Consider the following 17,709-nt stretch of genomic DNA (forward strand, 5'->3'; position numbering starts at 1 on the left):
GGTCCCAATGCTTGGGTAAACTGTGTTATCTGAACATTCGATTATCCGAACAAAATACTCCCCCCGTGTCATTTGGATAATCGAAATTGTTCAGTAGTTAGTTCTCCCTGAATCCCATGTGATCTAACCTTGCTAACCAGTCTACCATGAGGTAGTTTAGTATACTATGTTTTCTTTATCAACTTGCCAGTGCAATCCTCAAAACCAAAACTATAAAACAGCCTTCAGTTTTGCAGCAAGGAGTGTAGCCCCTCTTTCTCTGACCGAAAACAAAAAATGCTGGATCAGCGTGTTAGGAAGCATCTGTGGAGTGAGGGCAACAGAGCCCACTTTCTCTCTTGGGCCTTGTCACTTCCTTTTCACTTAGTCTGAGGCCGCAAGTACAATGTCTGCTAAGCAAGAGGAGGGAAATAAATTGTCAATTGAGGGTGTCAAGGAACAAGGAGAAAAAGAACACAGGAAATACAAGTGGGAGTATTGATTGTGTATATATTAGAATGATGTTTAAAGATATGGGGGAAAGGCAGGAGATAGCTTGAGATAATACAGCCAGTGCAGGCATGATGGGCCAAATGGCCTCCTGATGCACTATTAATTCTGTGAACCTGTTGAGCCCGCTCTGCCATTTATTACGATCCTGGCTGATCTTGAGTTTCAAGTCCACTTTACTGACCACTCCCCATATCCCTTGACTCCATGAGACCAAAAAGCTGTACATCTCAGTCTTAAACAATGGAACTTCCACAATCATCTGACGTAGACATTTCCATTGACTCAACCCTTTACATTAGGTCATTTCTTTTCACCTTGATCTTAATATAAATATCACGCTCTCCTGAAACTCTAAATGGAGTATGTGTACTTGTCAGTTGTGATATAATTAAATGATGGAGTAGGTTCAATGGGATGAATGGCCTTCCTGATTTCCTTGTTAAAAAAACTCTTAACGGTTCCGCCTAGGAACCCTCCAACCACAAGGGATGAACTCAGATTTTTCCACTTTCCTCATTTCCTCCCCCCTCCCCCCACCTTGTCTCAGTCCCAACCCTCGAACTCAGCACCACATTCCTAACCTGCAATCTTCTTCCTGACCTCTCCGCCCCCACCCCCACTCCAGCCTATCACCCTCACCTTAACCTCCTTCCACCTATCGCATTTCCAATGCCCCTCCCCCAAGTACCTCCTCCCTACCTTTTATCTTAGCCTGCTTGGCACACTTTCCTTATTCCTGAAGAAGGGCTCATGTCCGAAACTTCGATTCTCCTGCTCCTTGGATGCTGCCTGACCTGCTGCGCTTTTCCAGCAACACATTTTCAGCTCTGATCTCCAGCATCTGCAATCCTCACTTTCTCCTAGAACTCTTAACCGGAGTCTCACACAGCAATCCAGGTTACCTAAACCAACAGAATATACTGCATAATAATGCTGTTTCTACTCCAGAATCCTTTAACTAGATCTGGAATCAAGAAGACAGAAGGTGGTGGTAGACTGGGGGCACACCACAGTGCTGGGTCTCTTACTGTTTGCAATACATACAAACAATGTAGAAGAAAATTGAGGAGGGGGGGGGGGGAATGGGATGATGCGTAGGTTTATCGGTGACATGAAGATTGGCCAGGGAGTTGAGACAGGAAGGAGCTCTGAGGTAACAAGAGGATGTAGATAGATTGGTCAAATGGACAGATGGAATTTAACTCTGGTAAGTGTGAGGTGCTGCCCTTTGAATGAAATAACAAGATAAGGGAGTACTCAATGAATGGCAGGCCACTGGGAAACTCAGAGGAGAAGAGGGATCTTGGGGTGTTTGTTCACGGATCCTTGAAGATGGCGGGATTGATTAATGCATTGGTTAAGAAAGCGTATGCTCACTTACCTTTTATGAGTGGTGGCCTAGATGATAAGAGCGGGGAGGTTATGTTGGAGCTGTACAGAACTCTGGTTGGTCTCCACCTGGAATACTGTGTGCAGTTCTGGTCACCGCACTGTAGCAAGGATAAGATTACCCTGGAGAACAGATTCATGGGAGGTTGCCTGGGATATAGCATCTCAGCTGTGAAAAGAGACTGGATAAGCTTGTGTTGTTTTCTTTAGAAACAAAGAAGATGGAGACGAGATGTCATTGAGGGGTATAAGATTCTGAAGGGCATGGAAACGGTGAGCGGAAAACAGCTGCTCCCCTTATTTGAAGGATCATTAACAAGGCGACATAATTTTAAGGTGAAAAGTGGCAGGTTTAGGAGGGATTTGACAAAAATGTTTTTCACCCAGAGAGGATGGTGGGAATCCACAATGCACTGCTGGGGCTGCTAGTGACGATTAGAAACCCCACAAACCTTTAAAAAAATACTTGGATGAGCATTTGAAATGTCATAACATTCAAGGCTGTGGACCAAGTGCTGGAATGTGGGATTAATATCGATTGAGAGTATCAATCATCGGTACAGATTCAATGGGCCAAAGGGCCTCTTCTGTGCTGTCTGATTTTGCAATTCTGAAAGTAATGAGAATGTCTTTTTAAAAAAAAATAAAAATTCACCTCAAAAAATCTGTACCCCAAAGCTATTATGCATTAAAGTGCAAAAGTTAAAAAATAAAGCACCCCCACTACAAATACCAAAATCACAATGTGAGAACAGTTTATTAACACAATAATGTTGGTATCGCAGGTGTGATGCATAAGGAACATACATCAATTGAAAGACAGAAAAGGAATGACTGGCTTATTTTGAATATCTACATATGTCAGTACAATGTTCAAATTACAAAACATCAGCAGTAAAATTAAACAGTTTAAAAAAAAACTGCAGTTTTAAATTTCACGACCATCCAATTTATGTCTACATTCTTAAGCATGAAGTGCAGAAATATAAAAATATAAACAGGAACTCAAATAAAACCTCGCTTCACAAGAAGGTAATTGTCTTAACTCTATGGATGACAACATATTTTTCTTCACATCTTTACAGTTCTGGTCTTCAGAAGGTGCAATTCATGCATTTGACGACTTTGTTGCCATAATCAATGCAGTCTGGACCTATACATTCGCAGCAAGCATTGTGAAACCATCTGTATTTCGAAGCACCCATGGACTCGCACGAATTCTTACACTGATGGATAGACATGCAGTCATCAAAGTAGACCACTGTGCAATGAGGTTCTGTAATTAATTTTTAAAAATATTTTAGAAACACTTTATCAATTTACATAATGCCTTTAACACAGCAAACTGCCCCAGGGCACTTAATGAAGAGTGTATCTGACAGCAAATCACAAAAGGAGTTAACAGGTCAATGGCCATGAGTGTGCGCAAATTGGCAAGAAGCACCTTACAGGAGAGATTTAGAGATGGGGGAGAAGATGTTAGAATTAGAGCAAATTGTGCTGGAATTGAAGGAGGGAAGAGATGTTGCAGAGTTGCAAGATTGGAGGATTTTACAGAGGTAGGAAGGGAGTTGAGAACAGTGGTAGTGCTTTCCAAACTGTGGTTTTTCCTACCAGGTGCCAGTAAGGGTCAAGGAGCAAAGGATAATGGGCAAACAAAGCATGGCCCAAGTTGGAATACAGGCATCAGAGTTTTGGATGAGCTCCATTTAAAGGAGGGCACAAGGTGTTAATCAGGCTGGAGGATTTTGCATGGTCAAGACAAGAATGAAAATGGGGGAAGAGTGCAGGTAAGTGGCGTTGAAATGCCTATCAGCCATGATTGAATGGCGGAGTGGGCTCGATGGGCCGAATGGCCTTGTTTCCACTCCTATTTCTTATGGCCTTATGGGGTTGGTGGGGGTTTCAGTGGTAGATGAGTTGAGGTAGGTGGAGATGGACAATGCTACAGAGGTGGCAGTAGGTGGAAAATAATGTGTGGTTGGTACTTCGCTACAGGTTAAAATATAACACTAAGGTTGTGAACAACCTTTTTCAGCTTCAGATAGGTGACAGGAAAGACATAATATCAGATAGCAAGATTGTGGCTGATATCAAAAGCAATAACTTCGGTCTTTGCAATATTTATTTGAAGGAAATTTCTGGTCATTATAGATATTGAACAAACGATATAATAGACCAGAAGGAGTGAATGCACTGAGTGGATGATGAAGACATCAATCCAATGTACATCTGATATTGTGTTTTCAGGGGATGTCATTAAGATGCAGTAAGTAGGTACCTTTTATTGACAAACAAAAAAATGCTGCCACTAACAATGGGAAAAAGTATTGTTCCATTGACCTGCATAGGCAGGACTAGAATGGCCTCCTTCTCTGTTCTTATATGAGTCGACACGAATTTATGTTATACATTATTCATAAAAATCTGGAAGAGTACATTCTAAAACATTTCAAATTATTCATTATTGGCCTGGGGCAGCACGGTAGCTCAGTGATTAGCACTACTGCCTCACTGCTTCAGGGACCTGGGTTCAATTCCACCCTCAGGCAACTCTCTGTGTGGAGTTTGCACATTCTACCCATGTCTGTGTGAGATTCCTCCAGGTGCTCTGGTTTCCTCCCACAGTTCAAAGATGTGTGGATTGGCCATGGGAAATTGCCTACAGTGTCAAGTTAAAGGAAATGTGGGATTATAGAGATAAGGGTGGGGGCTGGTGCTGGGAGGGATACTCTTTAGAGGGTCGGCCTAGATTCATTGGGCTGAATGGCATCTTTCCGCACTATATGGGAAATGCAATAAAATTCAACTTTTCTCCCTTGAGCACGTTGCACTCTGAGACACAGTTGCAATCCACATGGTTTTTACTATTACACGTTCAACATCAAACATATAGCCGGAGGATTTCTACAAAATAACCAGTCACTCAATGGGCTATGGCTGAAGGGTCTTTAAGCTCTGGCCTTTTCCCATTGCAGCTGCCTTGGGCTTTACAGTATTCTGAGCTTGGAATCTATGATTTGAGCATAACACAAGCACCACATCCAGTACATCAGAACCTTATACAAACTGAAACAGAGTCATAAGAATTGGATTCTAATATTCAACAGATCAGAGTAAGGAAAGGCTGGGTATTTTACTTTAAATATAAATAAATAGATTACTATTGGAAGATTTATTACTGGAAATAAAGCAGGTAAGTAAGTATGAAGAATACTCCAAAACACAGACCCTCAAATCAGGCATATATTCCTGCTTCCCATCACCAAATACATCCTGCAGTGTCCACTCTCTCTGTATCAAATATGGATCTAAAGCACTACCAGGATTTAAGATAATTTAAAAGTAAATTTCAAAATATTAACCAAGTAACTACAGGTGAAAGCTTGGTTTGTGAGACACTATTTCACATTTTTAGAAGTATTAGGTAGCAGGGAAATATAAACTAAATGGCAAAATTCTAGTCCACAGACTGTATACTGAGCAGCCTTATCCTAAAATAGGTAAACTGTAGACACATAGTTTGGGATAAATGCGAATTGATATTATAAAAGTGCTTACAAGAAGATTAAATTTCAAAATCAATTCAGTATATGAAGAACTTTGAGACATTTGATGTTAATAAAGTCTTACATAATGTAAAATATGTTTCTCTTCTTCCACTAAATGTATACATTTATACAGGTTCAAAAGCAAACTTATTTTGATTGTTTCGTGTTTTCCTCATACAGTGAGTGCCATGAGTACAGTCAGTTAATTGCTGCAATGCATGACTCTACCTCCCTGTTGTGCAGAGATATACATTTTCCATTACAAATCTCTCACTGCAGCATTAGCTTCCTTCCAAATAAAACTTAACATATTAAACCAAACAATTCTGGAGCCCTACACTGTAATTAAGCAGCAGGTAATTATCCTCTAGAGGACAGGCTGTTACAGATAACAGCACTGCAACAACCATGGTTTCAATTACTCATGTCAAAACTGGATATCCAACTTAAACAACCTGTCCATGGAATCTTTTCTGTTTACTGAAGTCAGGAGGACAGAGGTCATGCTCTGAAGTTGTGGAAGTCAATGCAGAGTTTCAGAAGCTGCACAGCGCCTCAGCAGACAATGGCTTGCTGCTCCTTCACTTTGCATTAAGCTTTACTGGAACATTGTAGTAGCCCCAGGATGGAAATGCTAGCATGGGAGACTCAGATAGCAAGTAACTGTAAGGTCATTTCTATGGTCTGAGCAGAGGTGTTCTGCAATGCAGGGCCCATGTGTCTAGTCTCACCAATGTAAAGGAGACCACATTGTGAACAGCAAATACAGTAGATTCCCTTTATCACTGATGCACAGTGACAGCTATGTTTATCATCTCCAGCAGCAAATCACCCAGACACTTTCCAAACCCCAATCTCTACCATTGAGAAGAAAAGGGGTAGCAGCTGTGTGGGAACACTATCACCTGCTGGTTCCCTTCCAAACTACACCTCATCCTGGCTTGTAATGATATCCCCATTCTTTTTGTGTCACTAGGTCAAATTTCTCAAATTCCCTTCCAGAGAGCATGGTGCCTACACACCAAGGATTGCAGTGTTTCAAGAATGTAGCTCACCACCATCTTCCCAAGGGCAGTTGGAAATGGGTAATAAATGATGACCCAGCCAGTGACACCCACCTAGCATTGCTGAAAACACAGATGTTACCACCTAACACTCAGCAGTTAGAGCCTTCAGCTCCCTTCCTGTCCCTAACCCAGCAATAAGAAGTCAATTTATTCCAATTATTGGCGTGTGGGCACCTCCTTGATTGCTCTTGAGAAGGTGTTGGTGAGCTGCCATCTTGAACTATTTCAATCTCTGCAGTGAAGATTCTCCCACACCATCGGGCAGGAAGTTATAGTCATTGACATTTACAGTGCAGAAAAGGGCTCTTCAGCCCATCAATCTGTGCTGGTCAAAAACAACCACTCATCCCATATCTCAGCCCCTGGCCCATAATCTTGTATGCCTTGGCCTCTCAAGTGCACACTTAATACTTTTTTAAAGTTATGAAGCTTTCTGCCTCCACCATCCTTACAGATAGTGCAGCTTCCCAGCACCCACTTGGTGCTAAGATTCTCCTCACATTTCCTTCTGGTCCTTATTGGAAACTTGCTCACCGATTCCTTCACCAAGGGGAAATGGTCCTTCTGTCCACCTTGTCTATTCCCCTCATAATTTTACAAATTTCAATCATTTCCCCTCTCAATCCCCTCTGCTTTAACAAAGTCCAGCCTCTCCAACTCTGGGATTTTGACTCTATGACAATGGAACAACGGTGACAGATGTCAGATGGTGCATGACCTGGCAGGATACCGGGAAGGAATTCCCATAGGCCAGCTGAAGGAGGTTGTAGAGGCGAGGTGGAGCAGTGCTGGTGACTGTGTAGCTGCTGCTGGAGACAATTGGATCTACCTTTGTCCTCCTCTTCTCCTATTCTGGTTTCCTCACCCAGTTTGAAAGGTGTCTGTAGCATTCGTGATGTAGCACCTCCAGGCATCACGTGGGGATGCTGCAGAGACAACATTGATGGAAGTGCTCTAGAATGTCTACATGATGGCAAGACAGGGCCCATGACTGGAAGGGTAGAGACAAATATGATTCTGTACACTTTTACATTATGACACAGTGGTTATGATGGGCCAAATGGCCTCCTATTCGTTCAGGTAATTCAGATTTTCTCTGAGACTTTAGTCTGTGCTCTGATGCTGTGGTTGCTCCAAAGTAATTTACAGAATGCAGTGTTGGTTCTGAACACCTATTAGCCACTTCACTGTCCATGTTACCATTGAACACTGTGATGTTCCCCAAAGGGGTAAACTTCTCTGTAAAACCTCCACATCCTTCCTATAGTGTAGCCAGCAGAACTGTACACAATACTCCAAATGTGGACTAACTAAAGTTTTATAAAGCTGCAAAATGACTTGCCAACCTTTAAACTCAACGCCCTGAACGATGAAGGCAAGCAGGGGATGGAGGGTTATGGGCATGAGAATGAGATTGAGAAACATAGCAGCCATGATTGAACAGCAGAGCAGACTTAATGGTCTAATTCTGCTCCTGTATCTCGTGGTCTTATGGTACATCTTCTTTCCCACATTATCCACCTGAGTTACCACTTTCAGAGAGCTATAGATTTGCACCCCAAGATCCCAATGTATATCCATGTTCCTAAGGGCCTTGCCATTTTCTGTACAGTTTCCTTTTGTATTTGATCTCCCAAAATGTATCACCTCACACTTGTTGGACAGTACTTCATTTGCCATTCCTCCACCCGACTTTTCAACTGGTCTATGTCCTGTTGTTGCTTTTGACAATCTTCCTCACCTCCACAAATTTTCATGTTATCTGCAAACTTACTAATCTGACCACCTATTTTTTCATCTAAATCATTTATATGTATTGCAAACAACACAAGTCCCAGCACTGATCTCTGCTGAACACCACTGATCACAGAGATAGAGTCAGAAAAACCAGCCTTCACAATTACCCTCTGTCTTCGATAACCAAGCCAATTTGTATCTAACTTCCCAACCCACTGTGAATCCCATGTGACGTAGTCATCTGGACCAGCCTACACTATGGAACCTTGTTGAATGCTTTAGTAAAGTCTGTGTAGACAACATCCATTGCCCTCAACAATTATCTTCGTCACCTAGCCAAACAAATCAATCAAATTTGAGAGTCAAAACCGCCTCTGCCCAAAGGCGAAAGTGAGGAATGCAGATGCTGAAGATTAGAGTCGAGAGTGTGGTGCTGGAAAAGCACAGCAGGTCAGGCAGCATCCAAGGAGCAGGAGAGTCAACGTTTCAGGCAAAAGACCTTCCCAGCAGAAAGCCTTGCTGACTATCCCAAATAAGTCCATTGTTTTCAAAATGTGAGTAAATCCTGCCCCTAAGAATCTTCTCCAATAATTTCCCTACGACAAATGTAAGGCTGACTAGCCTATAATTTATCCCTGTTGCCTTTCAGAAACAAAGGAACAACATTGGCTATTCGCCAGTCTTCTGTGATCTTGCCAATGGCTAAAGAGGATACAGAGATCTCTGTCAAAGCCCCAGCAATCTCCTCCCTTGCCTCCCTCAATATCCTGGGAAATATCCCATCAGGCGCTGAGGACTTACTGACCTTAATGTTTTTAAAAATTTATTCTTCGAGAATATCAATAAACCACTCCCTAATCTTACCACCATCCATGTCTTTCTCCTTAGTGAATACCGACACAAAGTACTCATTAAGGACCTCACCAACTTCCTCTGGTTTCATGCAAAATTCCCTCCTTTATCCTTGAGTGGACCTACCCTTTCACGAGCTATCCTCTTTATCCTAATGTATGTATAAAATGCCTTGGGATTCTCCTTAATCTTACTTCCCAATGACATTTGCCTTCCTGATCCACTGTTAAAGTGTTTTTCTACTTTCTTTATATTCCTCAGAGACATTGTCTGATTTTCAGCTTCCTAAATTTTCTATACCATTCCTTTACTTTTTTGACTAAACCTTCAATATCGCTTGTCATCCAGTGTTCCCAAATCTTGCCATCCTTATCTTCTATTCTCACAGTAATATGCTGGTCCTGAACATTGATCAACTGGCTAAAAAGATTGCATATGTCAGATATGGATTTACCCTCAAACAGCTGCTTCCTATCTAATTTCTCCAGTTCCTGCCTCATACTGTTGTAATTAGCCTTCCCCCAATATAGCACTTTCACCTGAGGACCACTCTTACTTTCATCCATAGCTATCTTAAAACTTTTGGAATTATGATCACTATTTCCAAAATGCTCCCCCACTGAAACATTGATCACCTGGCCAGGCTTATTCACCAATACAAGGTCTAGTACTGCCCCTGCCCTATTTGGGTTATCTGCACATTGTCAAAAAATGTGGTGCTGGAAAAGCATGGCAGGTCAGGCAGCATCTGAACAGCAGGAGAACTGACATTTTGGGTATAAGCCCTTCATCAGGAATGGGCTTATGCCTGAAATGTCAACTCTTCTGCTCCTCAGATGCTGCCTGACCTGCTGTGCTTTTCCAGCACCACACCTTTCGATTCTGACTCTCCAGCATCTGCAGTCTGCACTTTCTCCTATCTGCACACTGTTTCAAGAAACCTTCCTGAATGCACCTAACAAATTCTGCCCTGTCTAAGCTCCGAGCGCTAAGGGAGTGCCAGTCAATATTGATGTAGAGGTGCAAGTGTTGGACTGGGATGGGCAAGGTCAGAAATCACACAACATCAGATTATAGTCCAACAAGTTTATCTGAAACATTCTTCACCTGACAAAGGAGCAGCGCTCCAAAAGCTTGTGCTTTCAAATAAAACTGTTGGAATTTAACCTGGTGTTGTGTGACTTCGGCTCAGTCAATATTTGTGAAATTAAAGTCACCCACTACAACAACTCTATTGTTTTTACATCTTTCCATGATCTGCTTATCTATCTGTTCTTTTATCTCCCATTGGCTATCGGGAGGCCTATCATGTAACCCCATTATAGTGACTGCACCTTTCTTATTCCTGAGTTCTACCCATATGACCTCCCTGGACGAGCCCTCCAAGGTGTCCTCTCTTCGTGCTGCTGTGACATTCTCCTTAATCAGCAATGCAACTCTCCTTTCCCTTTTACATTCCTCTGAATCGCGCCTGCAACATCTAAACCTTGGAACGTAGAGTTGCCAGTCCTGTCCTTTACTCAACCAAGTTTCTGTCATGGCTACAACATTGTAGTCCCATGTACTAATTAAGGTTCATCTGCCTCACTTGTTATAATCCTTGCATTAAAAATAAATGCAATTCAGACCACCAGTCCTGCTTTGTGCTGACCTACTGCTCTGTTCCTAACTCCCCACCACGCTAGTTTAAACCCTGCCGAATGGCATTAGCAAATCTCTCTGTAAGCTTATTTGGGCCCCTCCAGGGTGGCTGCAATCCAACCTTCTTGTACAGGTCCCTCCTGCACTGGAACAGATCCCAGTGATCCAGATATCTGATCCCTCTCTCCCACTCCAGCTCTTTGGCCACACATTCAACAGTATTATCTTCCTATTTCTGGCCTAACTAGCATTAAAACTAATTAAAAATTTGCAAAACTGAATTGCTCCCAAATACTAAAACACAATTTGACTCAGTGCTGGAAAATACATTTAAAAATGCCACCATATTCTTGCAATACTTAAAGCTCTTCAGATTCCTTCCCCTGTGGATAGACCTGTAACCCAAGCTTCATTATACAATGTATGCTGCTTCTTCCCTATATAATGTGGTGGGACAAAATCTATAATTGCACCAGAACTCAGGTGGGCTTGAGAGAGAGTTTTGCTTGCTAGCTGCTCTGTGTTACTAGTATTCTGAAGCATTTAGTGGGCTCAACTTATTAAAAAGACTCATTTTTAAACTTAGCTCAATACAAATCGGAATCAAATGGTAAGATGCTTACCTTTCTCATTCTCTAGTTGCACATGTGGACTTTCTTCGGGCAGTGACACATTCTGGAGTGGAGACATATCGAAGCTTTCCAAAAACGAGACCAGGTTTTCATGATAGGTGAGTTCCTCAGAGACAGGGAACGACACAATGTTCCAGTGGAGGTGAGTTTCACCTTCTGTTAGAGCACGGAACAGAGATGGGATAGGTTCGTGAAGCTCCTCCACTGTACTCTTTGAGGTGGGTGGTGTATCGCTGTAATTTCTGGGATTGCACATTCCTGGGTTTTAAAAAGAACATTAGTATTTGACTGCTTTTCTTTCAGATTTCACGAATAGAAAATTTCTCCAGTACAGGAAATCCCCAGGTTGCAAACAGATTCTGTCCTTGAGTCTGTTCTCAAGTCAATTCATACGCAAGTTAGAACACAATGTAGGACAATACCAAGAAGCTGTCCGTAGATGCAGGAAGTGTTCCTCTGTCAGGTCATTAAAATTACACTTCCATATGCAATCACATTCAGAAGTATGAGCAGACATTCATTAATCAGGGAACCCCTGTATTGGCATTCATTGGCCAGTCTTCATTTCTGGGTCTATGCAACAAGTTTTACGCTATATGTTCTTGAATGAGGTTTATTTAATATATTAATTATGGCCTTATTCATAGTATCATAAAATGGGTGCAAGATAGCACCCTTTCTGCCTTGCCAACTCTTTCTAAGTTCTTCTCAGCTAATTCTACTCCACCATCCTTCTTGCATAATTCTAAAAATAATAGTTTAACTGACTTTGACAAGTGAAAGCCAGTACTTTACATCTTTTTATTTGATTCGATTTAATTCTACACCACAGAAGGAGAAGCAGGCCTTTTAATAGTATGCGAACTATATTATTCAGGTTAAGCATACAAAAGTGGAGGGGATTGATCCATTTAGTGATGGACCACACACATAATATAACTTAATATTGTGTAAGTTAGTAGGTGAACACCAGATTTGTCATGTGTGACTTGGTAAGAGCATGATCCCTCCATCAGTTTAAAAATCTTTTTAAAAAGGGTTTAAAATCTTCGAAAATATTCAAGTCAGACAGCATTTGCTGATTATTTTTAGGATTTCTGCCTCTTTCTGATTTCAAAGATTTTTTGTTTTGGTTTAAACTTGGTTAATCCAGTTGATTAAGGAACGACTACAAGTTACATGATTTTAACAATTAACTATTGTATGGCTGGGTTTGTCAAATATACATTATCCTCACCAAAGAAATTTAACAAAATAAACCAGTGACTTCATAAAAAAAAAATGGCTTGCAGCGGTCTTGCAGCACAGTGCTAACATTCCTCATTCTGATTCAGCAGCTTTGGGTTCAAATCTAATTTGTGGGTCTTATTGGTCATGGAAAGTACATTTGTAACGGAGTCAAATAGGCAGATTGTCAGCTTCTATATCTGCAGGCAAGTGCAGGATGACTTCTGTAATGTTGCATTATGTTAATATATGCAGAATTACATAAATGATTGGTATTTGGTTCCCATTATCATTGACTGGGCTTTCAGAATTTTGTCAGACCATTCATCCCACTGAGCTTGTGGGTCATCCAATGAGATCCACCTGACAAGGTACCATAATCCTTAATATCCTTGCCGCATAGAAATCCTGAGTTCAGATTAGGAATTTAGTAACCAAGTTGGCATCTCTTACTTTCTGTGGAAGGATGGCTTAGATGCCATTTTGATCACATTGTGCCCCCTCGCCCTAGACTGCCCCATCTAAATCCTCCTACAGAGTGGGCTTCTTGGAGGAAAGGCAAATCCTCTCTGTAGTGGCCACACCCTTTGTTCTATTGCTTAAACTATCTCCACTGTCTCATACTTCTCACATTGCCTCCTGCTTTACCTCCTTCCAGATAACCCTTGGCTGGACTGGAATCAGGGCCAGAATTTTTAGGCACTACTTTTTTGGACAGTCCTCCTATTTCAGGAAGTGCACTGTGGTCAACAATGCCCTCCAGCATATCTCCTCCACTTCCCACACCTCCACCCTTGAACCTCACCCCTCCAACCACAACAAGGATAGAAACCCCCGGTCCTCACCTTCCACTCCACGAATCTCCAGATACATCTCATCATCCTCCGCCATTTCTGGCACCTAAAGTCGGACCCCACCAACAGAGAAATAATTCTTCCCCACCCCAATATGCATTTCACACATACTCTCCCTGACTCCATCGTTAGGTCCACGCACCCCCAGCAACCCACCCTCTACACCTGGCATCTTCCCCTACTGCCACATGAGGTGTAAAGCCTGCGCCCACATCTTCCCCCTCACCTCCATCCAAGGCCCCAAAGGATCCTTCCACATCTGGTAGAGATTTTCCTGCACATCCACCCACCTCATCTGCTGTGCCTGTTGCTCTCGACATGGTCTCCTCTACGTCGAGGACACAGGATGCCAACTCGCAGAGCGTTTCAGGGAACATCTCTAGGACATACGCACCAAAAAACTCCACCACCCTGTGGACGACCACTTCAACTCTCCCTCCCACTCCCCCAAGGACATACAAATCCTGGGCCTCCACCACCTGCCAACTGGAGGAAGAACGCTTCATCTTCTGCCTTGGGACCCTTCAACCACACGGCATCAACATCGACTTCACTAGTTTCCAAATCCCCTGTCCCCTCACCTCATCCTAGATCCAACCCTCAACTCGGCACCGCCGTCTTGAACTGTCCTACCTGTCCATCCGCCTTCCCACCTATCCACCACTCCACCTCCTCACTGACCTATCACCATCATCCCTCCCCACTGACCTATCACCATCCCACTTACCTTACCCCAGCCCCACCCCCAACCTCCTATTTATCTTTCATTCCCCCTTCCCCTTCCACATTCCTGACGAAGGGTTTATGCCCGAAACATTGATCCTCCTGCTCCTCAGATGCTGCCTGCCTGGCTGTGCATTTGCAGCACGACACTCACGGCTCTGATCTCCAGCATCTGCAGTCCTCACTTTCTCCTAAGGGCCAATGCCTGAAACATCAACTCTCCTGCTCCTCGGAAGTTGCCTGACCTGCTGTATTTTTCGAGCACCACACTCTTCAACTCTGATTCTCCAGCATCTGCAGTCCTCACCTTCTCCCAGTAGGAAGATAGGACTTAGAAGCAAGAGTAGGACCTTTGCCCTACATCACTATGAACTGAACCTGGGCTGAACTGGTTGTGGTCTCACCTCCACTTTCTTGCTCTCCCCACCCCCAATCCTCAAACTGTCTAAGGATCAACAAGTTGCAAAGTTCATGAGGTTCCCTCCATTTACAAAAGTAGCATTTATATAGTTTATAAAAATCTTTATTTATATAAATTTATATAAATAAATTTATTTATATAATTTATATAAATAAATAATGTATGTAATTGTATAATTTTATTTATATAAATGATTTGGATGTGAGCATAAGAGGTACAGTTCGTAAGTTTGCAGATAACGCCAAAATTCGAGGTGTAGTGGACAGTGAAGAAGGTTACCTCAGATTACAACGTCATCTCGATTAGATGGGCCAATGGGCTGAGGAGTGGCAGATGGAGTTTAATTCATATAAATGCAGGGTGCTGCATTTTGGGAAAGCAAATCTTAGTAGGACTTATATGCTTAATGATAAGGTCCTAGGGAGTGTTGCGGAATAAAGAGACCTTGGAGTGCAGGTTCACAGCTCCTCGAAAGTGGAGTCGCAGATAGATAGGGTAGTGAAGAAGGTGTTTGGTATGCTTTCCTTTATTTGTCAGAGTATTGAGTACAGGTGTTGGGAGGTCATGTTACAGGACAACGGTTAGACCACTGTTAGAATATTGCGTACAATTCTGGACTCCTTCCTAATGGAAAGATGTTGTGAAATTTGAAAGGGTTCAGAAAAGATTCACAAGGATGTTGCCAGGGTTGGAGGATTTGAGCTATAGGGAGAAGATAAATAGCCAGGGCTGTTTTCTCTGGGGTGTCGGAGACTGAGGGGTGACCTTATAGAAGTTTACAAAATTATAAGGGGCATGTATACTATAAATAGACAAAGTCTTTTCCCTGGGGTGGGGGAGTCCAGAACTAGAGGGCATAGGTTTAGGTGAGAGAGGAAAGATATAAAAGATACTTAAGGGGCAACCTTTTCACACAGTGGGTGGTACATGAGCTGCCCGAGGAAGTGGTGGAGGCTGGTACAATTGCAACATTTAAGAGGCATTTGGATGGGTATATGAATAGGAAGGGTTTGGAGGGATATGGGCCAGGTGCTGGCAGGTGGGACTAGATTGGGTTGGGATATCTGGTCAGCATGGACGGGTTGGACCGAAAGGTCTGTTTGGATGCTGTACATCTCTATGACTTCTAGCAGAAATTCCCAAATTGAATCTGAATTAACCAAAATATGTTTAAATTTGCAACTTTGTTTGAAAAATAAACACTTTTAATATTTGATTTTGTATATTTTGGTTAATTATACCACTGAAATGGCTGACCTGACAAATCCAAATGCTTAAATTAAATTGATAATGTCAGCAGAACCCAATTACAACTTTCAACTCCTTCTTTCACATCGGTTGTTTTACGTAAACTCTGCGGGTTTTGTCTGAATGTTACTCAGGATAAAATGCACTGTTACAAAGTGACAGCCCAGAAAGACAAAGTGCAGCAAGGAACACTCTAGTGATGGACAGAAAGATATGGAAAGATTGATTGCAGAGTTGTCTGTGTTATGAAGTTTTACTGTCACCAACATTATGTCTACATTAGAGGAACACTTGAGCTCAGCATTACCAACTAGCCGGGTGAACACAGTCTTTACCACCCTTAAGGCTGGGAACTTATCTTCATTCCCCAATTATTACAGCGCCTGAGACCCGGGTTCAATTCCCGCCTCAGGTGACTCTCTGTGTGGAGTTTGCACGTTCTCCCCGTGTCTGCGTGGGTTTCCTCCGGGTGCTCCGGTTTCCTCCCACTGTCCAAAAATGTGCAGGTCAGGTGAATTGGCCAAGTTAAATTGCCTGTAGTGTTAGGTGAAGGGATAAATGTAGGGGAATGGGTCTGGGTGGGTTGCACTTCAGCGGGTCAGTATGGACTTGTTGGGCCGAAGGGCCTGTTTCCACACTGTAAGTAATCTAATCTAATCTAATCTAAAGTGATCCAGGAGATGTAACAGCGAAACCTCCTGCCATCTTGTGTTTGTCTTCATATGTGGCACAGCAGGAATTGGATGAGTGAAGTGATTTCATGGGCTAATCTCAGTCTAAACTGTAATGTTTGCACACATTTAGCAAAAAAATAGACTTGCACCATTTAAAGAAGTAAATTTTTGTTTTCCAGGTTTAGACAACCTCTCTGTGCAGCTGTAACTAGCTCATTAGTTAACTAGCTTAAGTGGTTTTCTTTTCACATGCTTTAGTATCTGTGGAGTTGCAAATAATACTGAACATGGTGCAATCACCAGTGAACAACCAGCTTCTGACTTTATGATGATGATTATTGAAGCAGCTGAAGATGGTTGAGCTGAGGACACTACCCTGAGGAATTGGAGCACTCTTGCTGCATAGTGGTGATATCCCCATCTCTGAGCCAGGAAGCCTGGGTTTAAGACCAAGCTGCTCCACAGGTGTGTCATAACGTCTCTGAGCTGGTTGATTAAAAATACCTATCCTGAGGAATTCCTGCAAAGATGTACTGGTCTAAGATAATTCTGCTGGAAAATGCAGGCCTGGATATTGGGCAGAAGCAGGAGAATGTCTGAACTGTGACACAAACCATAGTTGAATAGTTTGTTCAAACCCCTAAGTGAAGAATGGTTACATAAAATTCCTTCCACATAGTCACAGAGGTCTCCAGCAAATAAAAATGCCCTTCGGCCCATCAAGACTGTGCATATTAAAAACAATCAACTACGCATTCTAATTGAGTTCTGACGAAGAGTCACTGGGCTCAAAACAGTAATTCTGCTTTCTTCCACAGATGCTGCCTGATTTGCCAAGTTTCGCCAGCAATTTCTGTTTTTGCTTCAGATTTTCAGCATCTACAATTTTAAAAAACTATTCTAATCTTTATTTTCCAGTACTAGTGATTAAAGAGGTGAAGTGAATATTAAACCAACAAGTTGTAAGGCAGACCAAAAATAGCTTGTGTTCCTTAACCATCATGTTGTTTTGTAAATGTTTTACTGGTCTTACTTTACAAACAGCTTCCAATTTAAGATTCTTTCTGTGATAATGCAGGGCCATTAGATGAAGCAATTTACATGATAAAGTGCCAATGGAGATGACAAAAGGCATATTAAACTAGGCATTGACTAGTCAGTGTTTCCTGGAGTACAATCTAATTGCAAATTAGGACTAAAA

At 42.3% G+C, this 17,709-nt stretch overlaps 1 protein-coding gene across 2 annotated transcripts in view; it reads right to left on the minus strand.

Annotated features, from left to right (window-relative positions):
* Window positions 1-2,614: 2,614 nt before the first annotated feature.
* Window positions 2,615-17,709, minus strand: part of twsg1a (twisted gastrulation BMP signaling modulator 1a) — a 36,716-nt gene continuing 21,621 nt past the window's right edge. For both annotated transcript variants that reach the window (XM_072569855.1, XM_072569857.1), the window contains exons 4-5: window positions 11,353-11,619; window positions 2,615-3,157 (exon numbers count right to left, since the gene is read on the minus strand). In XM_072569855.1, coding sequence (XP_072425956.1) covers window positions 2,976-3,157; window positions 11,353-11,619 — 449 coding nt within the window. In that variant the 3' untranslated portion in view covers window positions 2,615-2,975. The remainder of the gene's footprint in view (window positions 3,158-11,352; window positions 11,620-17,709) is intronic.

Source organism: Chiloscyllium punctatum, chromosome 5 (assembly GCF_047496795.1).
Source record: "Chiloscyllium punctatum isolate Juve2018m chromosome 5, sChiPun1.3, whole genome shotgun sequence".
Taxonomy (NCBI): Eukaryota; Metazoa; Chordata; class Chondrichthyes; order Orectolobiformes; family Hemiscylliidae; genus Chiloscyllium; species Chiloscyllium punctatum.